Source organism: Castor canadensis, chromosome 7, assembly GCF_047511655.1.
Source record: "Castor canadensis chromosome 7, mCasCan1.hap1v2, whole genome shotgun sequence".
NCBI lineage: Eukaryota > Metazoa > Chordata > Mammalia > Rodentia > Castoridae > Castor > Castor canadensis.
Genome location: NC_133392.1, coordinates 162,732,512 through 162,760,343, shown reverse-complemented (window position 1 = coordinate 162,760,343; position 27,832 = coordinate 162,732,512). Strand labels below are relative to the sequence as shown.

Here is a 27,832-nt window from a genome sequence, read left to right as displayed (position 1 = left end):
AGCACCATCCTACTCACCAACCTTAGGCCAAACACATCTGGGTATCCACAGCATACTCCAAGGCTGGAAAGGCCCTGAGAGGGGGGTCCCAGGCCATTGGTAGGGCTGAGTAGAGGCCTACATGGACATTTGTCCTCATCTTCAGGGTCAACTCAGCTTCCCAGCCAACTCGGAAGCTCAGCCTGCTATTCCCACCAGTTGGAAGTCTGTCTCAATCAAGGCTGTGGGGGGGCTCCACTCATGTCCCTCCATGGCTATGCTCATGCTGTAGGGTCACATGTGCACACCCTTCTGCTCCCTGCACACCCCCTGCCCATACCTTGACCACCTGGCCCCCACCTCCACCAACTCAATAACCAGACAGCACCACGGGAAATGGAGAACGCTGGGGGCTTTTTATTGCTGTGACCACAGGCATCAATTGGAGGATCCTTTTCTCCAATCTGAGGCAACTTGGGGTCTCTTCCATCAGGGCCCCTCTTGCTCCCTCACGTGCCCAGGAGGAGCCCAGAGAAACTGGAGCCACTCTGGATGGTGAGGACGACCCCAGAGCCATTGTCCACGAACACGGAGGCATACTGTCCAGCCTGAAGGTATCATAGTGGGCATCACCACCAAATGCCAACCCACAGGGAAAACATGCAGAAATAACACTTCAACAAATGAACCACCATCCATGCAGGTATAAGAACAGCCCCACCAGGCAACACCTGTCCAGGCTACAAGGGCTCCAGGGTCTTGATCAGCCAGGTGGTTGATACTGTCCCACTTACACTGGGCTGGGAGGCCCTCCTGGGCCCTAGTCCAGCTGTCTGTGGTCTGAGCCCCAGGCTCCTCACCTGCAACTGCAGCAGTCCCTGAACCTGCACTGTGAAGACCCTGCTGTTGCTCTCTAGACCTGAGACAGCCTCCAGGGACCTGGACACAACACCAAGGGCAAGTGTAAGGGTGCTGCTGGCCTGTAGGGTCCAGATAGCCCTCAAAATGCCCACCTATAATGCCAGCCTAAAGGGCAGACCCCAGGGGGATGTGGCCTGTGGTAGGCAGCAGGACTCACTCACAAGTGGCGATGGCACAGGGACTGAATACAGATGAGGACACGCACAATGCCCCAGGCCTGCAGCCGGCCCCTGCCCTGCAGCTCAGTGTGATCTGTGGAGAGTGCAGGGGTAGCTTTAGGACACTGCCTAGGACAGGCCCAGAAGTAGCTGCCTAGGCTGAGGGAGGGTGGGTGTAAGCTCCCAGAGCACAGCAGTGACCCCTTCAACTAGTCCAAATCCTGCAGTATCAGGGACCCACCCTTGAGGGCTAACCCACCCCTCACCCTTTCTGCACACAGGCCAGCCTGGCTCACCCACATGCAGGCTGGCGGAGAACTGGAAGATGGCAGAGACTGGGGCTGTGAATCGGCCCGAGGCTAGGCTCAGACCAGACCCCCGCAGAAAGGCGCCTTGGGCAGTAGGCTGTGAGAAGTGGCAGATGAGTGGCTGGCTGGAGTACTTAGACCCTCCCCATGCACCCCAGAGCCCCTGACCCCAAGCAGGCCTCTGTTGGGCCCTCACTCTCATGGTGGGTAGCACAGGGCTAACCCATATATCCACAGCTATATGGACCTCAGGGTGTAGGTTCCAGTTCCCAGAAGGTAAACAGGGTCCCCAGAAACTCTACAGGGATGGCTATCCTGGACCCTGCACCCATCTTGAATAAGGGCACACTGGGACTCCCAACCTTGACTAAGGTTGCTCCTTACCCTATGTGCACATGTACCTAGCTACTGTCCAGTAGTGTCTTGTAGACCCATCTTACCGTGGGTGCCCACCCTGCATCCCATCCACAACCAGAACCCTTGGTTCTTAGGTGCCTGAGACATCAATACTGTCCTGGCCCTTGGCCCCACTCACAGGCTGGAATCCCTGCAACTCTGCCAGCGTCTTCTTGTCTACCAGCACAGGGCCCTTCAGCCGGCAGTGGAAGGCCTCAACCAACAGTTGTCGACCACGCCCTTGGGGCAGCAGTGTATCTGACAACCCTGAGAACCGACGTTCTGTGGCTTCTGTGGGGGAAGAGGGCAACTTGGGGTCACATACTGTCCCCACTTCTGATGGGGCCTCCTGGGAGTTGGTAGGAGTTGGGGACAGCCTTACCTTTCAGCATCTCCTGAAATTCCTGCAGCAGGGCCTCTGGGGTGACTTCTGCACCCGGAGGACCAGGGGGACCGGGGGGTCCAGGGGGCCCTGGGGGGCCTGAGAGGCCTCGCTAGGGGGAGGCAGGAGAAAGTGAGGATCCCACTAGAAGTCACAGCCACCCCCTGCTCTGGGCTCAGACCCCAAGAGGGTCCTGAGAGAGCTGGCCCTGCAGCAACCAGGGGCTCACCAACTTCTTGTCCCGGCCTCGACACCGTTTCCTGGAGGCCCCATCATCTGGCCGTCGAACGAAGTTCAGCCATGTCATGTGGGCATCGGAGAGCTCAGGCCCTGAGGCCTCTGGTGGCTGGAGACAGAAGGGCAGGGCTAGAGAACTGACCTCCAGGCCCAATTGGCCCCTGTTCTGCTGTACCCCACAAAGAGCTGGGAACCTCAGGTCAGTGGTGGGGAACAGGCACAAGAAAGATGCCACAGGCCATGACCCACAGGGGCCATGTCCAGGAATCAGAACCTGGACATCTTGATGGGTAAGGGCCAGGCAGGGCAAGGACTGGGGCCTCTGTAGAAGAAGCCAGACCTGATGCTCAGGTGCCTTGGGCCTTCCCAAGGTGACCCATAACCCCTCTGGCCTATTCCCAAGCAGAAGGGTATACCTGGGTGCACATGGAGCTGGAGGGCCTCCTGCAAGCCTTCTATGTTGCTGACAGTGGGCTTGTCCCTGAATTAAGTCAGGAAGCTACAGGTACAGGGCATGGGCTGGGGACAGTGTGCCCTGTGGGGGCTAAGTCCTTGTCTCTGGGGACAACCAGGCATGGGTGAGAAGTCTGCAGGCCAGTCTGGCAGGTATTGCATGGAATGGACAGGAGCATAGCAGCCACTGACCTGCTGGGAGACAGCTGGGCTGCTCCAGGGGAGCCCCACCAACTAGGGTAAGCCAAGGATTCCTGGCCCAGGGTAGGACCTGAGATAGACCCTAGCCCAAAAACACAGCCTGAGTGGGTGCTGGTCATAAGTCCAGGAATGTTCCTTCCCAGGGGACCAGAGAGATGTCCATCCCAGGGAACTGGGAGGGGCAGGTAAGGACCCCTCACCCCTGACTTGGGCCCCACCCAGGGAGAGGAGTCAAGGACATTTGAGTGTACCCCAAGTCCTCACATATCCAGTATCTTCTTTTTCTGTTTTGTTGTTGTTTGAACTCAGGACCTCTTGCTTGCCAGGTAGGCGCTGTACCACTTGAGCCATACCACTAGCCCTACTTGTGTCTGTGGCTGATGCCCCAAATGCCCTGGAAGACCAGGGGCCCTGGACACTGAGTGTAGCAGCCACCTCTGGGTCAAGAGCAAACGTTATAGGGAACAAGGACAAGCCTGCCTCCATCAGTAAGAGCAGGGACACCTGGAGAGTGGATTGCAGAGCCGAGGCACCTCCAACAGAGGCCCCTCCACTGACAGTTCATTCCCAGACTGCCCCTGCTCTCTCTGGAAGGGCAGCCCTGAACAGCGCAGGTGAACTGCCACCAATGGACTGGACGGACCCCTTTTCCCTCCCCTGATGCCTGAGATTGCTTAAGATCCTGCATCTGCTGGAGTTCCCTATGACCCCCAATGGAGCCCTCATGCTTGTTCAGGGGCCAACCCACAGTCCACTCTCCTGGAAAACAGGGCCTTGGCTAGTTTGACTTGAGCTGAGAGACAACCAGGCTGGCCACCAGACACACCCCTGGGAGGAGGGATGTCAGCATCAAAGGTTCAGGGATGAGAGGTTTTTCCACCCCCAGAGCAATAGCTGCTCTTCTTCCTGTCCTGGGGGTGCCAGAGTGACAGCATCAGAAGGCTGTAAGACTAGTGTTCTGAGACTCTGGGCCCAAGAGAGCTAAGCCCAGGGCTGAGGCCAGGAGGAGAGTCTCCTGTCTCCAAAGAACTTCAAGAACAGGGCACTTTGCATACAAGAGACCACAGTAAATGCTGGCTACCCAGGATCCCTGAGAAGCGCCAGGGACAGACTAACCATGGCATCTCCAGCCTCAGGAGTTGTGGGGCACTATGATCCCTACAGGGGGTCTGTTGATCCACCTAGCAGGCTATGTGCAGCACCCCCCCACACCCCTAAATTAACAATTAGACCTAATGGTAGCAGGTTGCCAAAAGCACACAGACTGGGCTTCAAAGGGTTAATTGTAGCCCCAATGGGAATCCCTCTCCTCCCCAACCCCTCCCTTGCCTACAGGCAAGGGGCTGGCAGCCAGCAAAAGGGGGCTCCCCAGAGGCCAGCCCCCACAAAGACAAGGCCAGCGGTCAGCTGGAGGCAGAGGGGGTGGGGCCGAGTCTGAGAAGGGTAGCCCTGAAAGTCCGAGTCCTGAAGCAGTGCCCTGGGTGCATGCCTGCGCCCACGTGTGCCCTAGCCCGCGCCTACCTTGGCAGAGCCCAGCAACCCCTTGCTGTTGGATGTGGTGGCATTGGGGGACTCTGTGCGCTGGCCCAGCTGCTGTAGCCTCTTGGGCTCCCGCCGCGCCCCGACGCCCCCAAGCAACACAAGCTGTGGCCAGAGAAGGGCCACAGCTGCGGCCCAGGTCCACCACTGCATGGCTCAGTTCCGACAGTCGCTCAGCGATGCGAGCCCCGGCGCCTGGGTGCTCTCATGGGGGTGGCGGCACTCAGAGCCCCTGCGCGGGGGCGAAGCCCAGGGGCGCGCCCGGCTGCCGCCGGTGCATGTCTGCAGGAGGAGCCGGAGCACGGCGTGGCAGGAGAGCTCAAGTCCCTGTGGGCCTGGAGGCCGGCGCCGGCCTCCCCTGGTGCACAGTGCCCTCGCCCCACCGCTAAATGGGTCCTCCCTCCTCCCCAGCCCTGGACGGCTCCAAGGGGAGGGTTCACACTGGGCCCATCTGCCGCCCCCTCCCCCAAAGGTGGGGGCGGGACGGGGGCGGGATCCCCATGACCACTGTCCCCGCCTTTCTAAGGAGCGGGGCTGTGCTGTCCAGGGGCTGTCCTAAGCAAGCAACTCTGCCTGCCTCTGGCTCCTTCTCAGGAGGGTTTCCATCCCAGCTAAGCCAAGGGTGGGGTTAACACCAACGCTCCTGGCACCTCTCACACTCCTCCCCTAGGACAGCAGCCTGGGAGCAACAAGCGAGGTATTCAATCACATGCTCAGTGCCAGTGTACCATCCTGACCCCTTCCCACTGTCCATCTCACCCAGGTCCAGCTGCAGCGCCCCCCCCAACACAGGATCCTCCAATCACCATGCTCCCTGCTTCCAGGCCAAGCTCCCTCCTCAGCCATGGTCACCCTCCACCACTGGGGAGAATATGGCCTACCAGGGAGAGACAGACTGACCTCAGAACAAAGGCACAGCTCAGGGAGGCTGTTGATCTGTCCTCTGTCCCCTCCCCTTCATAGGGGCACAGGGCTGACCCTCTCAGCCAGCAGTCCCCCAAGCCTTTCTTCAGATAAGCACAAGGCCCAACCCCTGGTAGGGGGAACCCTACAGTTGAGCTGTTTCCTCCTCAAACCTATGGACAGTGAAATTTCCTTTCACAATACTTGTGGGACAGTGATGGATCCCCAGGGAGAAAGGGTTCTTCCTAACCACCTCTAGGCTGATATAAGCAGGTCAAGAGGGGCCAACAGCCCCTTGGACTCAATGACTGTGAGGCTGGGGCCCTCGTGAGGCTGGGGGAGGATCCAGTAGTCAACTGCCCCCAACTATTAAGAGCTGACTCAGAATGGCCTGTAGTGTGGCTGGCCCATGAAGAAACATGGGCTGCACCTCCCTCCAGAGGTGAGGAAGGTGGGCACATGGGACCAGTGGTCTGGATAGCACAGAATGCTTTAGACCCTCCCCAATTTCCAGACCCAGAGAAAGGTGAAGGTGGCCACCAAGACAGCCCCCAGCCTAGGCCACATCCACAGGCAGAGCTGGCCAAGAGAAAAGGCGATGTGGGGAGGATGTGGGGGAAAGTGCCCACCTCCTCACGCTCCTGGCTCCAAGGCAGTATCACTTCCAGGGACAGCAGAGGCCAGTCCAGGAGTTTCCTGTATACACTGTGGAGGCCTTGGCCCATCAGGAAATGTCTTCAGCACTCAAGTCTGACGGTGAGCCAGCTCTGGATGACAAGGGAAGGGAACATTGCACCCATACACACACACACCCCCTCAGAACCCCAGCATACTGATCCCTTGATGAGACCTTTACCCAGCATGGGGTAAAGTCCCTGCATCCTTTGGTGAAGGCTCAGGGTGGGTGAAGGGCAATGCCCCAGCCCAGGAGACCCTGCCTCATAGGTGGGGCTGTCTGCATCCTGGTGGCCTGACTCTTTCAAGACCTGAAAGCAGAGTGAGACTGGCAATGGGGTTTCAGCTCTGTCCTATAGCCCATGGGCATTGTGGTGCCACAGGGAAGCACCACAATGGCAACAGGGCCCCTGACAAATCTGGGGCTTAAAGTGGGCTCCACACAAGGTACCAGGTGACCAGCTTCAATGTCCTCACCCCTGACAAACCACCTGGAAAATGACCAAAAGATTCCTAACCTCCCAGAGTCATCAACCTTCACTCCCACAGTCTAGTCATAGGCAGCCCCCAGAAGGGAGGCTCTAGTCCAGCTGCTGACTCTCTTCCCTCAGGCCCAGGCGAAACTGTCTTGCCAGCTGCCCCACCAGTTCACTACACAGGGAGAGCAGTTCCCTCACATCCATTCTGTAATGAAATCCCCAAAGTCTACCTGGGAGTTTTCTCAGGGGAGCAGCCTAAAGCTGCTAAAGCATGGAAATGCTTTCCTTCAAGGTGCTCACTCTCCATGTCCATGGAATGTAAGTTTTGTCAGGGGACTTTCTCCTGCCCATGGAGGGTCTGCCCAAGGACAGCAATAAAGGGCACCCAACTGACTCTATCAGTGGCTCCTCTCAGGAAGGACAATACAGAAACAAGGTCAGACACACTTGATCCATCAGGACAAAGGTCACCTTTTATTTGGGATCAGTTCAGGCAACACACTGTGGGCACCACAGACTCCATCTCCATCACTGACCAAGGGCAATTAGAGCTGAAATTTCACATATAGAGAACTCTAAGTCTGCTAAAACTGCCTGAAGAGTCTCAGGAAACATGGGGAGTTTGGAACTGATGCTGCCAGTCACAGAAGTGTCCTTAAGCAAGCCTAGTCTAGGACAAAGCTGGTGTCCAGCATAAGAGGAGAACACAGGCCTGCACTCACTGCTGCCATGCCACACACAGGCTCCTCTTATCTCATAGGCCCAGCCATATAGTGCTACTATGAGGACCTACCTGTTGGCAACAATACCAACATGTTGCCCCCAGGCCAGGCAGGTGTGACCCTGTCCATAGCCCACTTGACTCTGAGCCACCAGGGAGTGACATATGTCTCCACCAACACAGTATGACATGTAAGAAAGGTATATTGAAAGACTTTTTACAAAAAAGTGGGCTACATACATATAAGTTGTAAATTATAGAGCACTTTTAAATAAATTTACCAAAAACAAAACAGGGTGGACACACAGGCTGCATTTCAGCTATACCACTAGCCTCTGGAGTAAGGTCAGCCAGTGGTGACCCGTGGCTGCATCTACCACTGGGCACGGCATCACTGCCTCCATGTGGTGCCACACAGATGTCAGCTTTGTCAAACCGCTACATCTTCAAAATATTCAGTGTAGATAGACAATCATTAGGCACAAATGCCAGAAAGGCCATATTACTGGTCATACAGGGAGTTAAGATTCTGAAAACAGACTGCGCCAGCTGTGACACTAAGCCTGATGTACCTTCCCAGGCAGTTTCCCCTTCCATGATCTGTGGAAAACAACACCTGACACAGGTCACTTGGAAAGGATGGTGTAGTCCATCCTGAAGATAAATAAAAGAAGTTGGACCAGTGCAAGGGAAGCCCCAAAGGTCTCCTCCCTCACCAGCAAAGGATGGGCTTTTGGTCAACTGGACATGAGAAATTCTGAGAGAAGGCTCTGCTGGCACCCAGGGATCCCAGCCTCACAGCACCAAGAGGGGTTATAAGGAGGTGGGGGTCAGGGATGAGGCTGATGGCCAACAAGCAAGGCTATCTCCTCAAAGGAGACCAACCTGCAGATCCCAGCAGATGCTCTAAGCAAAGGGCGACATCTTGTGGCCAGAGAGCAACTTAATTTAATTCCTACCTTGATAAAAACAAGCACTTTTCTAGAAGAAATTTGCTTCCTTCCAACTGACCATAAACATAGTTACAATGTGGTCAAATCACTTCTCTCCTGGATCCCCATCCACAGTTGTCACCAGCCAACCAACTCAGTCCCACTAAGTCTACCATGCTGGGCAAAGCTCTCAGCATTGGCCCCATCCCAGGCCTAGCTTCTGCCTGTTGAAGTGTCAGGGGCTCTGGCCAAGAACACACACAGAGTGTTTATTTGATAGGCGATGAGTTTTATATTTTTAAGTGACCAAATCTAATAAAATGAAAAACAGGTTTACTAAACAGGTCAAAAGACAACATAAGGAGATAAGCTATAAACCAAAGCGTGAGTGGCCCTCATCCACACCAGCCCCATACCACACCAGGGTGAGAAGAGGGAACTGAGAATCTTGTATCTCCTCCAAATCACACATTTTGGTTTTTGCTTTCTTTTAAAGGTTTTTAAAAAATGAAACCCAGGAGTCCAGCAGGCCACCCTGCACTTGGCAGCATGTCCAGCCCGCCCATGTCCAGCTCTGGCGCCTGCGTCCCTCGGCAGCAACTGTGGGCTGTGGCTTTTGCGCCTCACTCCTGTGCTATGCTCCTCAACACGTACTTGACCGTGTAGGCAAAGGCCGCAAACCCAACTATAACAAACAAGTTCGCCAAGGCGCCACCCAGGAGTCCATGGTGTCGGTTGGCCTGAGGGAGCCCAGCGAGGTTCGGGCCGGCCCCTGGCACGTGCCCGTTGAGGAGCTGGATCCCATTCTGTCCACGGTGTGTCTCGCCATCAGGAACCACATCTGGCAAGGGGAGAGTCTGGGGCCTGCTACTGAGTTCGTCTTGTGCTTTCTGTTTTTGTTTAATTTCCTGAGAGAAAAACACAAAAAACCTCAGTTGGCCTGACAAACCAGTTTGTTTAGGAACAACACTCCAGTTTTCAGGAGCCCAGAGCCATCACCCAGAATGAAGCTCTCCATCCCCCCAAACTGACACACATACCCACCCACACCCAGGCTGGCAGGGTTCCTGACCCCATTTTACAGGTGAAGGGATAAAGCAAGGTGCCAAAATCACTACTCTGTGCCTGAGCCAGCTGAGCCACAGAGGCCTCCACCACCGTGCTGCCTCTGCTCACTGCCACATTCTCAGCTCTGTGCCAAGACCAAGGAGCTCTCAGCGCCATAAAGCAAAGTATGTGCCTAGCCCTCATGTCGGGAGGGAACCGATGCCAGCTCCAGGCCACTCCTGGTCCACTGAGATTATCTGCAGCCCACTTGGGGAATGGTCCTCTGGTCAGCAAGCTCCATGAAGGACAGGCCCAGCTCCCAATACTTGCACATACTATCCTTAAGTCCTCCCCCAACCCTAAGGTCTGCCTCTTCTGTACTGCTGGATCCTGGATGAGAGCCCACTGTGCTGCTGCCAGAGTGTACACCTGGAAACATAGACAGCACAGGCACCCCTGTGAGCCACCCTGCAGCTCCCAGAAGGGGCTACAATCCCTCCGGTAGGTCTGCAGGAACAGTTGTGGACAAACATGCTTTCTCTTTGGAAAGAACAGAATCTGAAAATGTTTTTTAACAGAAGAGAAAGAAAAAAACAAGTTCCAACTTTTGCATTCTTACCTCCACAACTTCAGGAAATAATTCACAAAAGACTTTATCTTTTAAATTAAATGCTAAACTCTGTGCTGCCAGTTGTCTTTTCTAGGAAGGAAGAGAAGGGAAATATCAGCAAGAAAGCTAATTTTAATTCTTTCAAACTTCTAAAATCTACTGTAGATCAAGGGCTGCCACTTTCATGCTGCAGAAAACACCTAATACACTTGCTATTCACACAAACCAATCTCTTGAAGGCTTATTTATCTTCTGTCAATTAACATTAAACTTGATTGTCAGCTAAAAATTAGAAAAATAAAACAACCTAACAAGAAGGCAGAGATGTTGTACTCTCCCTTCCCAAGCTTCCCCAAGTCTTCTGAGGAAGACATTCAGGGGTATGAGTGAGACTTAGCATGGATAAAAGCAGGGTCAGAGGTAGAGGTGTACAGTGAGCCCTAGGGATCCCTTCAGAGGTGTCCAGAACAGAACAGTCTCCACAAGACTGTTCTCAGTCCAGAACAAGGAATGAGTGGGAGCCCCACATAGCCTCTACTGGCTGAAGAAAAAGGTAGCCTCAAAACTGAGGAACAGAAACAGTCCCAGCCAAGAGGCAGGGGGCCAGGGTGCCAAGAGGCCCCGGGTGAGGCATTGCCACACCTCACCGTGAAGTCTGAAGTCTCTATGCTGCCCAGAGTGGGGCCCTTCTCTACCATGAAGCTCAGGAGCCCTGTGAGAATGGTGGAGACAGACCAGGCTGGGTTCCATGTGTCTGGGTGGAAATCCGTGATGGAGAGACACAGCCTGCAAGAAAGGGGATCCAGATCCATGAACAGAAATGTACATTACCCCAATGCTCAAAAGCATTACAGCACCTGGAAGCTTACCTCGTGTTGCACTTAAACCTTCCATTGGGAGTTATCATGTAAATACTAGGAGGCTTAAAAGGAAATTCTCTGGGGAAAATTAGCTTTCCATGATAATAGCCACCTACATCAAAACAGAAAGAACTTTGTCAGCCTTGCCATCATTGTGATTGCTTGAGATCTCAACGTTCTGAACCTTACCAGTCTCTCTAGCTGGCTTCCCCAAAGACCTGGCCCCACTGCCCAGTCCACCACTGGCCTCATTCTCCAGTGCCCACACTCCACTAGCACCTCAGTCTGACCACCACCACTCTCAACCTGACTCCTAGTCTGTGATACCTGTGCCCACCTCCTGATATCCCTGAGAACTCATGAGATCACCATTTTCCCTGACACAGCTATGGAACACCCTTTCTCTCTCCATGAGAACAGAGTGCACAGCAGAGAACTTGCAAGCAGTTCCCTTCTCCAGGTACTGAGCCAGGGACTCTCCCACTCCTGCAGTGCCCGCTTCAGCAAAAGCCACCTGAAACAAACCACACTCAATCATAGATCCCTCAGTTTCTATGAGTTGTCCCATCATCTTCACATGAATCCCTAGAGCCACATCCATAGCAGTCCTCCTAAAGTTCTCTGCCTCTATGCTCCCAAGTCCACCCTGCTCAGACTTCTGCCCTGAAAATGGACCACAGCCTGACCTGATCAGGCCCACTCCTAGGGCCCTCCTGGAAGCCCTAACTGGCTTGGCTCTTCCCTCACCAGCCCTTCTTGTCTTCTGAAGCTACCCCTCAGGAGTCATATGCTGGCTCTCCAAAGCCTAGGGACCCTTCCATAAACTCCAAATGGGTGTGCTAATCATCTATGTCACATACTCTAGACATACACTTCCAAGATGGAATTCCTGCTAATTCCCCTAAACTGCAACCCTGTCCTGGTAGTCATTCAGACTAAAATCTGCCCCCATTTTACACCCACTCCATCAGCAATCCTATAGGGCTTACTTCAAATCAATCCAGGACCCAACATACCAGAAGCTCACACCCTGGCTGTTCAGGGTGTACTCAGGGGATGGATGAAAACACAGAGCTGAGCTGCAGAAAGGACTCCCCGCAGCACGTGTGAACAGTCTGGCTATGCATTCAGGGACTGTGTAACCTTAAGGTTTGAGGAATGCTGGCCTATGTCCCCCACCTGGGCTCCCTGCTGCTCCCCAAGCACACTGGTTCTGCCTCAAGGACACTGGACACCTTAATCCCTAACTTGCCACAGAGCTTCTCTGCTCCAATACCATGTGCTACATAGGGTACAGGGCCCCCCAACCTGTAAAGAAGGCAGATACTCTTTTACTATCTGCCTCTCCTTAAAGAGGATACCATGAGTTCCTCTGTGCTCCACCCCAGGGCCAGTGCTCAAAGACACACAGGAACAGTAACAGAGTCAACAGTTCAAGGTCAGTGTGAGCAAGCATTACCTATGAGGTCAGCTTGACTGACAGAAGGCAACACGCTCAGAACACACACACACACACACACACACACTCAAGACAGACAGACACACACACACACACTCTCTCTCTCTCTCTCTCTCTCTCTCTCTCTCTCTCTCTCTCTCTCTCACTCACTCAAGATTACCAGTAGAAACCAAACCAGAAAATAAGTAGAAGCTACACACAGATACTTTTTCAAAGAGGAAGAAGGAACATCCAGCATACATCTGATTCTGTGCTCAGCTCTAACCAGGACCCAGTGTAATCTAAGCAGCAAGGAAAAGGGTCCTTGTAGCTTAGAAGAGGGTAGTGGAGAGACAGGCATCTTGTCTCCTGCCTTGCGCCTTCAAAGAAAAGGGTTACATGAATGAACTCTATGCAAGAGCCAGGCAGAAGGGGAATCTACATCACACGTGACTTAGTACAAATTAGATGTGAAAAACAGCAAGCTACAAGGGCAGCCCATATTAAAAGAACACCAGAAAGTACAATGATATCACCCTGAACTAACATATGCTAATAAAAATGTGTAAAAAAAAAAAAAAAAGGACACGAGGTATTCAATTCTCTGTATACAAAGACATGTATTTTATTTTAAGAGAATACATTTTATGTTTGAGGGGAGCCCTAGATTTCTCTCTGACAGTGTGAAAAGGTGCCTAACTGGCCACAAGAAGCCAGATCTCCCTCTGAAGTCAAAGTACAGCTCCTATCAGGAGACACAGAGCCTGCAAAAGCTCCTGTTCCACCAACATGCACGGGAGGAACACAAAGAAGCAGAGCCCACAAAGAATGGGCCATAAGCACAGCCTTAGCCAAGCCTGAAGGACAGAAACCCAAGGAGAGCACAACAATGCCACAAACATCCAACTGCTCCTGACCACCTGTTACAGGCTGTGCTGCCCTGCTGGTGGCTTTTGCACCTTTAACAGCAACAGCAGGGCCTAGAGATACGGCTCTGCTGATCTGTCTCCCAGAACCACAGCTTAGTCCTCATCACTAGAGCCACACAGCAAATCTGGAAACCAGTGGCTCCTCCACTTGATACTTAAGAAATTACTGGGGCTGGCGGAATGGCTCAAGTGGTAGAGTGCCTGCCTAGCAAGTGTGAGGCCCTAAGTTAGAAACCCAGTACTGCTCAAAAAAAAAAAACACACTCCATACTTTTTTTTTTGGGGGGCGGGGAACGGAGGGAGGTGGCACAAACAATGTATACACATGTAAGTAAATGTAAAAATGGTAAAATAAAAGTAGAAAAAATTAGGTCTAACAGAGTAAGACCTATCAGTAAGAGTGCCTGCCTAGCAAGCTTGGGCACTGAGTTCAAATCCCAGTGCCATCAAAAAACACATATATAAAAATATTTATTTATATACATATGTTTTTTTTTTTTCTTACCTAGTCTAGGTCCTTTATTTTTCCATGTAAATTTTAGAATAAGTCTGAGTATGTCTAAAACTTTGTTATAATTTTGATAAAATCAGACAATTTAGTGAGAATTTTTCAACATCCCTTGCTTGGGATGCCAATTAGGGAGCTGCTGAAACAGTTGTGTCTGAGAGTGGCAAGCACAGGAATGCCACAGAGGAGCCACTGGGAAAGCAGAGGAGGAAGGACCAAAATACTCAAAAGTCAAAGAAGGAGCATATTAGGAAAGCAGCAATTAAACAACAATTAACACCATGAGATACTAGAGGCCAAGAAACTAAGGCCTAAGAACAGCCCCTTGACTGAGACCCTGGGAGAGTGGTATCAGCAGAGGTGAGGCTGCAGCTACCTAAAGGCAGTGAGTGAGGAGAGAATGGCAGCAGGGAACCAGGAGGATTTAGCCAACTGGCAGCCTGAGAGACAGGACCAACACAAAAGAAAGGTAAAAACTGGGATGATAAGACCCTAGGACTGGGAAAGAGGGCAAGATAAGAAGGAAGCACAAGTGGTAACAGTCTGGGCTGGAAGGACCTGGCTGCCTTCAAAGTCCTGGCCATACACCTCTCAGGGTTTCCCCTCTCTTCCCTGTATCCAGTTCATCTCCACAGCAACACTCGTGGTTGGGGTTGGTTGGTGTTATAAAACTAGTAATTGTTCACTATTTGGAAAACGGGAGGGAGGAGGACAAAAACACAAAGAACAAAGTAAGTTAAAAATCCAGCATAATTCCACTTGTTAAGATCTTTGGTATATATTCTTCAAACTTGTTAAACACACACATATTTAGTCTTTTCACATTTTTCTTGTTGGTTTTTGTGGTACTGGAGTTTGAACTCAGCGCTCCATGCTTGTTAAGACAGGTGTTCTACTGCTGGAGTCACACCTCCAGCTCTTCCTTTCCAAGCCTATCTTTTACTTCATCTCTAGAGATTCACTCAAGAAAGGGCTGGGGACATGGCTCAAGTGGTAGAGGATATGACTAAGCAAGCAAGAGGTCTTGAATTCAAACCCCAGTACCACTTAAATATTTACCCAAGGGGACTTCCCACAATACACAGTCAAAACCCAGAGGCTAGCCACTCACTCAGGAACTTTCTGGCTGATAGCTCCCAGACCTACTCTAGGATCCCAGAGATATCTGGTGACCTGAGGGGTCAGACCACTGGGTTACCCTGGCAGCAGTTAGGAGAGCTAAGGAGCAGCACAGGTCCTACATCTTCTCTAAGCTTCAGGGGCCCCACTGATACAAGGGGCCTCCACTTGGCTCAAAGACCATTCTGAGGATTACAAGACACTGAAAGTGCCGAACACAAAACTAGGCCTCTTTGACATGGTTCCTCTGAGTCTTAGTAACAGAAGAATATGGCCTCTGTGTACTATTTATTCCAATTTGGTCTTCCCAGCTCTAAATGATGCCAGAGGCTGTTAAAACACGGATACTTACAGACGGACCCTGGTGATTTAAACACACCAGCAAAACCAAACTGCACAAACACTTAGTTCTCAGAGAATACGAGGACAAGTTCCAAGTAAGTTCAATTTGACTGGTGCACATACACAAAACAGAAAGACTGCTGTTTACAAGTAAGAAATATTGAACAGGCAAAAATTCAGAATTTGTGCTACTCACCTTCATAAGGAGTCATCTCAGGGCCTCGGACAACATAATGCCTAAGAGAGAGAAGAAAGTTACTTGAGTATCGGGAAATTCTCCAAAACCTAAGTGGCTCCAAGGCTGAGGTTCACAGACCAGCCAAAACTACATTCACAACAGACAGTGGACAGCCTCCAGCCAGGTGCCAGCAGCACAGTCCCAAGCCCTAGGTCTCTTGTGCTGCAGGTGCCTTAGCTACATTGTGACAGGATTGCAGGGGCTGCATTGTCTAAACTTCCAGGAGGTACTTTTGTTTCCACAGTACAATATGCAAGAATTCACACCTCCCTGACATTAACATCTATTGAAATTTCCAAGAATTTTAGCCAGGTGCAATGCCTTAAGCCTATAATCCTAGCTACTTGTAAGTCTGAGATCAGAAGGATGACAGTTTAAGGCCACCCCAGGCAAACAGTCTGTGAGACTCATCCCCAAACTAAACAGATCAAAATGCACTGGAGGTTTGGCTCAAGCAGTAGAGCACCCACTTTGCAAGCATGAAAGCTCTGAGTTCAAATCCTAGTCCCACCAAAAAAAAAAAAGTACCAGGAGACAGACAGGTGGACCACGAGTTCAAAGACAAACTGAAGACCTCAAAAAAAAAAAAAAAAAAAGTACTTTAAAACTTTTATACACAAGTATATAATTTATGTCTTTTATAATGTGGGACTGACCCCCCCCCCATGTCAGTGATCCTGAAAAAAACAGAAATGGCCTCAGACCAGCTGTCCTCAAGTAGTAGGAGCAGGAACAACTTGTAATTGACTGTCCCCAAAGCCAATGTCCTCATGCACAGCTCAAACTCAAATCAGAAGCAGCAGTGAAGATACTTCACACTCCCCTATGTAGGTAAACAAGGCACTGGCTTTGGGTAGTTTAGGCTTTATAGGTTCTCAAATAAAACAGAAGAGCACAAAGCAGGTAAAACTAGGCAGAAATACCAGTAATTACAAACACACAGTACATAGTTTTAGTAGTAAAGGATCAGGTGACCCATGCTAGCTGCTAGCTGATGCTTTACGAGGGTCCCTAAATATCTGAGAGTTCGCTTCAGGATCAGTAATCTACGTGGTGGCTCCTCTACTTGGGAGGCAGAGACCAGGAAGATAGTGGTTTAAAATCAGCCCAAGCAAAAAGTTTGCAAAACCCTTATCAACAAATAAAAGCTGGACATGGTGGAACACACCTGTCATCCTAGCTACACAGGAAATGTCCAGGTCAGCCTGGACATAAACACGAGACCCTATCTCAAAAATGACAAAAGCAAGCCGGGCACCAGTGGCTCACGCCTGTAATCCTAGCTACTCAGGAGGTGGAGAACAGGAGGATCACAGTTCAAAGCCAGCCTGGGCATATGGCTTTCAAGCCTCTATCTCAAAAATACTTAACAGGTTGGTTGGTGGAAGGTTGGTAGAAGCCCTGAGTTCAAGCCCCAGAGAGGGGGAAAAAAAAAAAAGCAAAAACAAAAAGGGCTGGCAGCATGGCTCAAGTAGATCACCTGCCTAGTAAGCGGAAGACCCTGAACTCAACCCTCAATACCATCAAGGGAAAAAAAAAAAAAAAAGTCATGCATGGTCAAGCCCTTATATAAGATAAGGTAGTAGTTCCACAGAACCTACATGTTTCTTCCACATACTTTAAATCATCCCTGCATTACCTAAAATACCTAAAACATAATGTCAACACTGTGTAAATAGTTGCACTTTACTGTTTAGGGAATAATGACAAAGTAGTCTGTACATGGTCAACATAAACACAAATTTTCTTCTGAATATTTTCACTGTGGTTGACTAAACCCATGAACATGGGACCTACAGATATTATTAAAAATAATATTATTAAAAATAATACTGTCACCATTTATATGTCAGGGGCCCAGGAGCCTCAAGTGGCCCAGAGATAAGCACACAACACACCAGGAGCACTGCCTGATTTGTCACTGCTCTCAATTACTGTGCCCATATGCAAGGACTGGGATGAGACAATGCACACACTTCCTCCTGATAAGAGCCAGCAGCCCAGAGCATCAGGGCTGGTCCACTGTGTTCAAGACAGGCCTTGCATAGCTCTCAGACTGCCACAGTCCTGAAGTCTGAAACCTCTCAGCTACAAGAGAGATATGCACAGTGCCAGGCAGCACTCTCACAGCAGGCCCAACACTGACACCCAGGGCTGGCACCCACAGCAAGGTTCATGCTGACCCTGCTCTCCTGGGACTCTAGAGTTCTGACAGGTGCCAGGGAGAGGTGCCTACATGACTGCCCCAGTAGAACATTGGCACCAAGTCTCTGGTGAGCATCCTGGACAATGCTCACTGCTGGGGAACTAAATGCACCAGAGTGAATGACACCCAGGGCCAGAGATCTGGAAGCTTATACCTGCCTTCCTGTGAACCTCACCTGACATACCTCTTCCCTCTGCTGATATTTCAATCTTTTCATTGCAACAAATCTTAATGAGTGAGCTGGGCACCAGTAGCTCACATTTATAACTCTAGTGGCTTAGGAGGCTGCAATCAGGAGGATCCCGGTTTGAGGCCAGCCCGGGGCCAACAGTTCATGAAACCCCATCTCCAAAAATAACCAGAGAAAAAACAGACTGGAAGTGTAGTTCAAGCAGTAGAGCACCTGCTTCGCAAGCGCAAAGGCCTGAGTTCAAACCCCAGTCCCATAAAAAAATCTTAAATGAGTCCTCCTAGTGCATCATTGAACCAGGGGTGGTGTGTCTTAAATAACACGTGCAAGGGTTCCCCATACAATGAAAGTATTTCTACTAATCAGGGAAGAGGTAAGCCACCCACAGAACCTGTTGCCACATCTGCCAACTATGTCCTGGGACCATTTTTTAATTTTTGTCACTGAGGACAAGGAGAGTTCTGGTGACCCCCAGAAGCCTTTCAGGCTAAGGGCTCAGCCTTTCCACCAGAATCCTCCCCTGTAAGCCTGGGAAGGCAAACTCCAATGAACTTGCAAAATACTTCTTAACTCAGTTTTCCTAGATTTGGGGGAGGGGGGTAATTTCTTAAAGATCACGACAAAATATCCATTAAAGAAATAGAAACTACTTTTTAACACCTGTCTTATATTTAATTTTTCACAAAACCACCAGCAAACCTGGCAATGTGCTTTTCCATAGAGATGTGTGTAATTTCGTAACTCCATACTTCAACAAAGCAAAAGATATGTCATGAAACAAATGCTTTCCACAGACCCACTTGGTGTTAGTCTGAGTGTCAGGGACCCCTGGCCTGGGCCAATGCCAGGGACTGAAGTGACAGGACAAGATAGGTTAATTCCCAATGTTCAGAAGCAAAGTGCAGAGGACAGGCTAGAAATGCAGGTTCTCTCTAAGTACTGATCTGGAGGGTACACATGAGGAATAGCTGGAAGCTCTGCATACCCAAAGCCTGTCCTAAGGAACCCCCAGCCTAAGCTAAGAAGGATTCCATAGTGTCTCTGGCACGCTGTCCATTAGGAAGAAGACCAGTGCAAGACCTGAGAGTGTTCACAGGCCTCTCAAGTATCCACCCATAGTTGAGGAGGTGAAAGACTGCCTCTCCGTTACCATGACCAGACCCACCAGCCTGGCCAGTAAAGAGCCCACATGAGAGCAACAGTGATGAGGGCAAACAGGAGCACAAAGCCTTACCATTCAAGAATATTTGAAGGGAGGGGTTCAGCACAGATGTAAGGCACCGGGTCTTTCTTAATGCGAAGGTAGTCCTGCTTCAGTCTCTGCGTTGCTGTCGTTGGAGCTCTCTTATTGCTGTTGCTGCTCATCTATTAAAAACAACATCTCTATTTACAAAGAACAAGAGGTACAGTTTTTGTCATCCCAAACCAGCTTCAGCAGTCATGTACCCATTTTTCTTTCGGTAGGCCATTAGTCATCAGGCACTGACCCTAATTCTCTTTTTTCATCTGTCTCCACCCCCTTAACTAATTCAACATAATCTTGTTGAGAACCAACCGAACACAAATATGAAGACAGAACCTTGAAGCCTCACTCCTATCCTCAAAGAACATACATGGGTGAAGACTATTCATTCAATGAGTTCTGGGAAGGCATGCTGAAGCCAGTATGGATCAGCTCCAAAGACCAGCCATGCATGTCTTCCAACTCTGTGCTCAACAAGGCCTTAATGATAGAGCTTTTACGCTAAGGAAATTGGCAAGCAACCACAGCCCTTCCCCACCCCCCTGGAAGCACGTCATCCAACATTTACCACTGGTCACAAGTGACAGCACCAGGGGGAAAGAAAAGCTCTGAGGTTGAAGAAAGAGAGACTCTAAAGAGACCTCACTGGTCACTGTGTGTTGGGAATCCAAGCACAGTGAAGGGCAAAGGACAAGACCAGCTAGAGAGGTAAGACCAAGCTATCAAGAACCCCCAGGTCAGACACCAGTGGCTCATGCCTACAATCCTAGCTACTCAGGAGACAGAAATCAGAAGGATCGCAGTTTGAAGCAAGCCCAGGCAAATACTTCGTAAGACCCTATCTCAAAAACCCATCACGCATACACAAGCGTACATGCGCGCACACACAAAAGGGGGGCAGGGAGCTGGTGGAGTGACTCAAGATGGAAGCCCTGAGTTCAAAACCCTAGTACCGCAAAAGAGAAAAAAAAACAAAAGCAAAAACCCAGGATGATTTTAGGCCTCAGCCTTAATGCAGATCAGATCTTCTATTAAAACATCACTCCAGGGGTTTGGCTAGGGATGCACTAGTGAAGACTGTATGTGGGGAGTGAGACCACACCATTAACAGACTAAGTCTGGGATCCTCAGCTACGCTCCAGAGGCTAAGAAAGGGTGGTGAAGGGGTGGGGGGCCCACAGGGCTCCCCACTGCCACAGACAACAGAATAGCTCCTACTGTTCTCTTTTCTTGTAATTTAAGACAGAAAGGCAAAAAAGTTCCGCAGCCAAAAATAAAGTGTGAATACCACTGGTCTAAAATATGATAGAGAGAGGGAACATGTAGGGATACACAGGATGCAAAGGAGAGGAAGGAACAGATGAGCTTGGCTAGAACAGGGCAAGACGGATGTGGGCAGTCAGGAAAAGATGACCGTATCTTGTGACACTGGCGGCCCAGACCTGCTCACTACAGTCTCCTCCTCCTGCCATCAACGCTTTACCACTCTATCTCCAAGCCATCTCATATCGAGCTTCCTGGCCAAACACTTTAATAATGATCCTAGACATCAGTGGACATAAATAACAACTCATGATCTAGGGCCCGTCATGATGGCTCACGCCTATAATTCCAGCTGCCCTGGAGGTAGAGATTGAGAGGACTGAGATTTGAGGTCAGCCTGAGCAAAAACTTAGCAAGACCCCATCTCAACATCTCAACAAAAAAACTGGGTGTGGTGGTACATGTCTGTCATCCCAGCTACACAAGAGGCTTAAGTAGAACTGCAGTCCAGGCCAGCATGAGCAAAAAATGCCAGTCCCTACCTAAAAAATAACTAAAGCATAAAGGGATGGGAGTGTGGCTCAAGTGGTAGAGTATCTCTGCCCTGCAAGCACAAGGACCTGAGTTCTAACCCTAGAACCAAAAAAAAAAAAAAAAACCTCCAAAAAAGCCAGTGATCTCCATCCTGACCACCTGACCACTCAGGTCTGTACAAACCTGAAATCAATCCCATCCCTTTGTGCATGTTGTTTTCTGCATACAGCCACACACTCCTTCCCATCATCTCATCTGAGAGATGAGATGACATGTCTGCCTACCTATCAACTCAATTAAGAGTCTCCAGACTCTTGGCCCCTAGACCTGGCTTATTTCTCTGTAGACACCCTCACCACAGACTGTTGTGTCTTCCCTCTCCCACCACTGTGGGCTCCTTGAGAAGCCCAGGCTTAGTGTGTGCTCATTTTGTATCCTCAGGGCCTAAAGAGGAGGCTCAGCCAGGGAACCCACCAGAGTCCTACCATGTGCATGGTCTCAGCACAACTGCCCACTCAGCTTTTCAATGGAGGCCCCTGACCCTCATGATCCTTACTGACTTGTTTCCTATTCCCATCACACTAACTAATGTGGGATCTTATTACTTTTCCTGTCAACCACAACAGCTTCCAGTCCAGCTTATGCACTTAAGTCAATGCAATTTGAACATTAAGGACTCCCAAAGGCCCTTCAGGATTTCCCCACAACTAACCAGAAAAACATCGACAGCTCCCCTATCTGCCAATATCTCAAAGCAGCCTCAGACAGCTCTCCTAGCTCCCAAGCTCCATACAGCCTAACCCACCTACCCCTTTCTCATGGGTGCTTCCAGCCCAGTCCCGACTGTGGAAAATGCACCTGCATCCTTGCCCACCTAGCCTAACCCACATCCCTCCAAGTCACCCCGACTTCCCTAGTCAAATGCCTCCTTCTCTGTCCTTTACCACCAGCCTCCAGGAAAACAATAGCACACCACACAGGGGCCTTTCCAGCCTCAGCAGAAATGAAGGCAGACTCCTCTGCCTGACCCTCCCAAGAGTACCCAGGATCGGGGAAAGAAATCCTTCCAGACAGCATTGTCCTCTTCGCTTGAGAGGCCATGTGGGCCAGGGACCTCACTTTAGTCAGCACCTAGTAAGAAACAGCAATGTCCAACAATTCACAAGCAGAACCACCACACAAGATTTGTTTTTTCTTTCAAATGTTTCCTCCTGAGGTTAATACTCTACCATGAACAAAATAACTCACTAGGTAATTCAAACGCAACCATGTTTGGATTCAGCTAAGTGGCCAGGCTGGATGCTTAATAAAAGTTAGCGGACAGTCAAAGAAAATTATTAAAATAAGTTCTGCCTAGACAGTCACAAGCAAACTTCTCTCATACTCACTTTTCCTGTTCTTTTTTTTCCCCCCAGTTTCCTCAACTACCTCTCCTTTACCTCACTCAGAACACTTTCTTTCATGTCCATCCCATGGGATTGCAGATTACTGTTTCTCCCAATTTTCTCCACCCAGGAAGAACAGGAGAGAAAAACCCACAAAGGAATCAAAATGCGAAATCATAGTAAGAAATATAATGTGCTTCAGGTCCTCTTCAACCCAAGTCCCATGGACAAAACACTTACGTGTAGTATACTGTAGGAAAGACAAAATAAATAAATGCAAATATGGCAGGGACAAAAAATGTTAACACACAAAAGCCAGCAGAAAGCAGCCTGAATCATCAAGCCCATGGGTCCACATCACTGTATCAAGGTGGTGGCTGACCAGCATCCATCCTCCCTGTTCCTTTTTCCTCTGGACATCTCATTCCTGCCAAGTGCACACATAGCTCAGGTGATTGTGTGGCATGAGACCTTGGCCTGACTGGTCAGAAGGGCACATGACACACCCAGGCCCAGGACTTCCACGGAAGTCTCTTCTCCTCTAGGATTGCTTCACAGGCTGGATGGAAGCCCAGGACTGATGGAGGCAGCCCCGCCAGCACTCACGCACACACCTGCCTGAGAACGGAGCTGCCACACTGTGCGGATTACTAATTCCAAGTTCTAGGACCCTAGATCCTACCATGCCTGAACTTCCCCATTAATTGCACCCTTACGTTCCTTTCTTCTGAAAAGGTGAAGAACCAAGTTTCACTCACCTGGAACGAACAGGTACACCTGCTCCGCTATCTAGAAGTAAACATGCACGCTTCTACGCACTTTTAAGTAGTCCTCCCCGGGGCTGCAGCTTAACAGTCTCGTATTGGGGCCTGACAAAAATGCTGGGAACTGAATCTGAGCTCAACACACACCGACTGAGTAGTATTCATTGAAAGAAGGGGCGAGGAGGTCTCTGGCTGGGATGATGCGAGGAATTAGCGGATGTGGACGGTGAGCAACGTGTCCAGGAGCCAAGCCCCACTCTGACCGTCTTCACGTTCTGTTTTACCAGGCTGGGGGACACAATACCGAGCACGCTCATTTCTTTTGGGAGTTTACCGAGTCCTTCTTTGGGGTCAACGGCAGGCCACCCCCCACCCACACCCCCAGAACAGACTTCCCACAAACACTGACAAAGATCAAGGCCGGCTCCTCCGGAAAGTACTCTCAAGTGAGCCAAACCAACAGGCCTCTTCGTGGGAGACCCTGCTGGGTGGTCAACCAAGTCCCCAACCCGGCCGGCCGGTGGACCATCTCCGGCCAGAAGCCGCTGTAACCGACCTCGGGTCCGCGGAGGGCCGCTCCGGCCCGGGGCCTCGCAGGCGGCGGGCGCGGACCGGGACCAGCCTTGCAGAGTCCCCTACTGCCCCGTGCCCGCCGCTGTGAGCGGCTCCGGCGGGGCGGACGAGCGGCCCAAGGCCCCGGCTCAGCCCGCGCGCGCTCACCTCTCCCCGTCGCCGCGGGTGGGCCGCCGCCGCGCTCAGGCTCGCCGTGGTCGAGGCCGGAGCAGGGTGCGGAAGAGTGGGGCCCGCGCCGGAGAGCAGCACCCGCGCCGGGACCGAACCCACCGCACCCGCAGCAGAGCCTCCGCTGCCGCCGCAGCTTCCAAGATGGCCGCTCGAGGGGCGGTCCCTGAACTCGCTTCCGCTTCCGGTACGCTGTACGTGGGGGGCGGGGGCAGCCGCTCTAGGCAGCTGGGCGGACGGCGTCTTCGTCTCTATGTCTCCACCTACCGAGCGAGCCTGCGTAGCCCGGGTGCTCAAGGCTGGGAGCACTTGGCGCGTGCGCACTCCTAAGGTGATTTTGCGCCCCTCGGCCAGTGTGGACTGGATTGCCCGATCGTGAGACTCATCCCAACCAGACCCGTGTCTGGCCTCAAAGGGACACACACGCACGTGCACGTGCTCCCCTACCTATAGGCTCCGACCAGTGGAAAAGTGACCCCTGAGTTCATTGCAACCCCAGCCCGACCGCCTCCACCTTCTGTCCCGGGGTCCAGACTCTTGTCTCCTTAACGGGAGGGCATGAGGCCCTCGTGGTCACCCAGCCCATCCAAGAAGGGGACAGCACCCCAGAGCGGCCACAGGCGTGGTCATGCTCGCTGGCCTCACAACGACACCCTCTGCTATGGGGACAGCCGTCCTTGTAAAAATAGTTCCAGTGTTTCCTGACCGAACTTTCCACCCAGCCCATGAATAGAGTCATTATGCCGGTAGACACTGCGCTGAGGCTGCTTTTCCGCTCCCACGGCCCCCTCCCTGGCCCTGGGGAGAAGAGGCACAGCTTGGCCACTTGGCCACAGCCATTTTGGCTGAGGCTGAGACAGGGGGCAGCAGGTGGGGCTATTCTGGACACCATTTGGAGCCCTGACCAGGAGAAGCTGGACTGAAAGCTGCTGGTGGGGGATGCCCAGCCAGGCAGAGCCCCCATATCCACACTCACAGACTGGGGTTCCTAGGTTACTCAGGGTTGTTCTAATGTTCAGAACACATGTCACACACATGACAACCATGACCTTGCCCGGATATCCTCCCCCTTCATTTGACTGATGAACTCATTCACCTGGGTACCCTCAGGAAGCCCCGCTGGGAAGCATGGAGGATGGTCAACACTCTCTTAACTCCTCAGTCTAGCTGAAGAGTGGGGACATGAAGGTGGGGACAGGTACAGGTGGGATGGTTGATGTCTGGATGAATGACTGCCTGCATGGCTAGGGGGTGAGCTCACTTCAGAGGCAGATGAGGACCCAGCTGAGTGGAGGTTAGGCCCAGGCTGCCCCAGGGGAGGTAGCTTTGGGCTGTAAGACAGTCCTCAGCCTATACCGAGCTCAAGGAGCTGTGCCTGGCTGCCCAGCTGTAGGTGACAGAGCTGGGGTACAAATCCCATTCCTGAGACCCAGTACCAGAAGCCCAGCAGTGGCTACTGGTAGAGGGCAGGCTGAGGCTACGTCCACCCAAGTCTGGCCCACCAAGGGCACCTTTCTTAGGTACCCTTTCTTAGGAGAGCTTCAGGGCTGGCTCTCCAATCCTGGGGCAGAGCCCAAAAGGAGTGTCCACCTGTCTGCAGCTCACCATGGCAATCCAGCTGTGGGTGTCCAGCCAGCTTCTGTTCCCACCAGTCACAGCCCTGCCTTCCACTGCCCAGCTCAAGAAACACATCAATCTCAATCCCCTCTGTCTCCTCCCTGGGCTCTGTGGTCCCTATGCAGAGCAGCCCAAGCCAATTTTAGCATCTGGAAAGTTAGGTAAGGGAGGCCATGCTGATGGGTACAAGCACAGGCTCTCAGGCACATCCATGAACACCTGTGTACAACAGCCAGCGCTCAGACTGTGGCCATTGGGATTTAGGGAACCTCTCCTGCTTGTTTGTTCCTGTGTAAAATAGGGCACTGTGGAGGCTGAGAGCATTGTGGCAGTGAGGCTGCAGAGGAAGATCCGGCTCAGAGCCTCTTAGTTCCAGCCTCCTGCTCACTGAACACATTAAGTCACACCTGACCCTGGTGCTGAAACAGATGTAACCAGAAAGTCCTGCCAAGAATCTATGACTCTCCCCCACCCACCCACATCTGTGACTTTCTAGTCATGAGGACCTAGGTTGCCCTGCCTTCTTTATGTATAGCTAAATGGCCTTAGCAGTTGGGATGGAGAGTGAGCAGCTAAGCTGGCAGCAGGTGGTGACTGGACCTTCTTCAAACCCCAGAGCCACACTCTCAGGGCAGGAGTCACCCTTCTGCAGTGAGTTCATGCTCAAAAGGCACTTCCTGCACACCCCTAGTGGCAGAAACTAGGGCCGCCTTGGTGCCTATTCTGTGATGGCCCAAAATCCTGCTTGGCAGGGTATGGGAGTCTCTGCAGGAGCACCAAGGAGTCTCTTACCCACTTGGGGCCAAGGACCCCAGATGGCCAGCTCTCTCTTGCCCAGGGAGGACATCCTGCCTGGTCTCCTCAACCAGGAATCCTAACCTTATGCTTCATATCTGTGGCACAGAACCCTCCCAGGAACACACTGAGCTTCCCATGAGTATGGGGAACTGGATTTGGGGATAGGACATCCAACCTGGGGTGCCAGGAAACACCAGGCATCCACAGTCCCCATGGCAGGCTTGTCCTGGGAGGGGACGCTGCCTGCCCCTGCTTACTCCTGCGGCCAGCTGCCTCAAAGGCCTGGGGGTGGAAGAGAGTCAAGTGCTCAGGCAGGTTAAGGCCAGCAGCCTTTCTGGAAGAGGGCAGAAGGTCTGGACTGAGAGGGATCAAGGACTTCCACTTGTCCCTTCTTTCTCTCTTGCATTCTCCATGTCTTTCGATATACAGGAGCCCATGGTGGGTCACGGGCTGGGGACACCTTCATTCAGTCCTAGTCGGCATCATGGTGCTGGGAGCCAGGAAGTGGGTAAGGAGGCAGGCAGGGAGAGAGGAAGAGGCCATGTGCCCTGAGGCCACCGCCCCCTCACAGGCCCAGGTCAGGTGCAGGACACTGGGAAGGGGGACTTTCCCTGGGCCTTGGCAGCACCTCCAGGGGATTCCCTGGAAGAGGTGAGGAGGGCTGAGCTGGAGGTCACACGATTCTATAGATGTGCTCTGACTCAGAGTCTGTGCACATGGAGCATGGAAGACAGCCCCCTGCCCCCCTCCAGCTCCTCTCCTGGTACTTCAACCCTGCAATGCTGGAAGACACAGGTTGCTCCAGTTCTAATGACCCACATAGAGCTTGGGCCCTTTTTCTTCTGCGGCTGAGCGGTAACACAACAATGTGCCCTCCCAGGGAACATGGCTTGGATGTAGAGGAGACCCCTGGGCCTATGCTGATTTGGGGGGCCCTGTACCGATTTCAGGGGCTCTATACCAGCCAGTCCCACCTCTGAGCCTCTGGCTTGAAGAGGCACCTTGGTCCCACTTTGTACTGGAGGAAATAGGCTCAGAGAGGTTGAGTAATTTGGGCAAGGCCACACAGCTGGTGTGTGACAGAGCTATGATTCCCACCTGGTCAGCCAAGTCCAGAGCCAGCTCTTCCTCAGTATGACTTCCCTCTCTCAGGATGTCATCAGTAGCCATTGCCTCCTTCCAGAACCATGAGGCCAATGACTTCAGAGCCAAGTCTCTGCCATACTGCCAGTGGTAAGTGTGGGCACTCCGTCCCTCAGCCCAGTCCAGATCCTCAACATTAATTTGAGTGTCGAGAACCCAAAGCATACCCTGGGGAGGCACCAGCAGACTTCAGCCCACCCCTCAAACCTGAGACTAGGCAGAGGGCCTGGTCATTTGGCGTGGTGAGACTGTTGGGTCACCCTGGGGACGTGCAGAGTACCCTGATAGAAACAGAAATGGTGGGAAGGCCGAGAAACACTGGCACCCTGGCCTTCTTTCCCTGAGCCTCATACAACCACACTGTGATTTGGACCCTGGACCCTGAGCGTGGGGTATGGACTTCAACATGTGCCAAATGGTGTGGCATGTCATCTCGGTGTGTGCGGTGGTCAGTGCTGGTGGCCCCTGCACCCTCAGGGGACCAGACACCATCTGTACACCTAGGCCTCAGGTTGTTCACACAATAGTGCCCATCCCACACAAGTGGTTCCAAGGAACACCTGTGGTCTGGGA

The 27,832-nt window shown here is 51.8% G+C and overlaps 2 protein-coding genes across 9 annotated transcripts; both read right to left on the bottom strand.

Moving 5' to 3' along the window:
• Nucleotides 1-374: 374 nt before the first annotated feature.
• C1qtnf12 (C1q and TNF related 12) lies at nucleotides 375-6,960 on the bottom strand. 8 transcript variants are annotated; one of them, XR_012450167.1, is made up of 8 exons: nucleotides 4,557-6,960; nucleotides 2,374-2,490; nucleotides 2,145-2,256; nucleotides 1,902-2,053; nucleotides 1,359-1,463; nucleotides 1,062-1,152; nucleotides 774-918; nucleotides 375-587 (listed from the first exon to the last, which is right to left on the bottom strand). XR_012450167.1 is itself a non-coding variant. In XM_074081620.1 (8 exons), exons 1-8 carry the CDS (start codon nucleotides 4,725-4,727, stop codon nucleotides 489-491), a joined length of 996 nt encoding a protein of 331 aa, XP_073937721.1. In that variant the 5' UTR covers nucleotides 4,728-6,960; the 3' UTR covers nucleotides 375-488. The 8 variants fall into 8 exon arrangements, 5 of the variants coding, with proteins under 5 accessions (XP_073937721.1, XP_020011199.1, XP_073937722.1 ...); XR_012450166.1 differs by having other exon boundaries at nucleotides 840-918; XM_074081620.1 differs by having other exon boundaries at nucleotides 1,355-1,463.
• A 122-nt stretch (nucleotides 6,961-7,082) lies between these two features.
• Nucleotides 7,083-23,867, bottom strand: Ube2j2 (ubiquitin conjugating enzyme E2 J2). The gene is made up of 7 exons (XM_020155734.2): nucleotides 23,681-23,867; nucleotides 19,006-19,136; nucleotides 15,334-15,374; nucleotides 10,811-10,913; nucleotides 10,589-10,727; nucleotides 9,951-10,031; nucleotides 7,083-9,192 (listed from the first exon to the last, which is right to left on the bottom strand). Exons 2-7 carry the CDS (start codon nucleotides 19,134-19,136, stop codon nucleotides 8,908-8,910), a joined length of 780 nt encoding a protein of 259 aa, XP_020011323.1. The 5' UTR covers nucleotides 23,681-23,867; the 3' UTR covers nucleotides 7,083-8,907.
• Nucleotides 23,868-27,832: the final 3,965 nt, after the last annotated feature.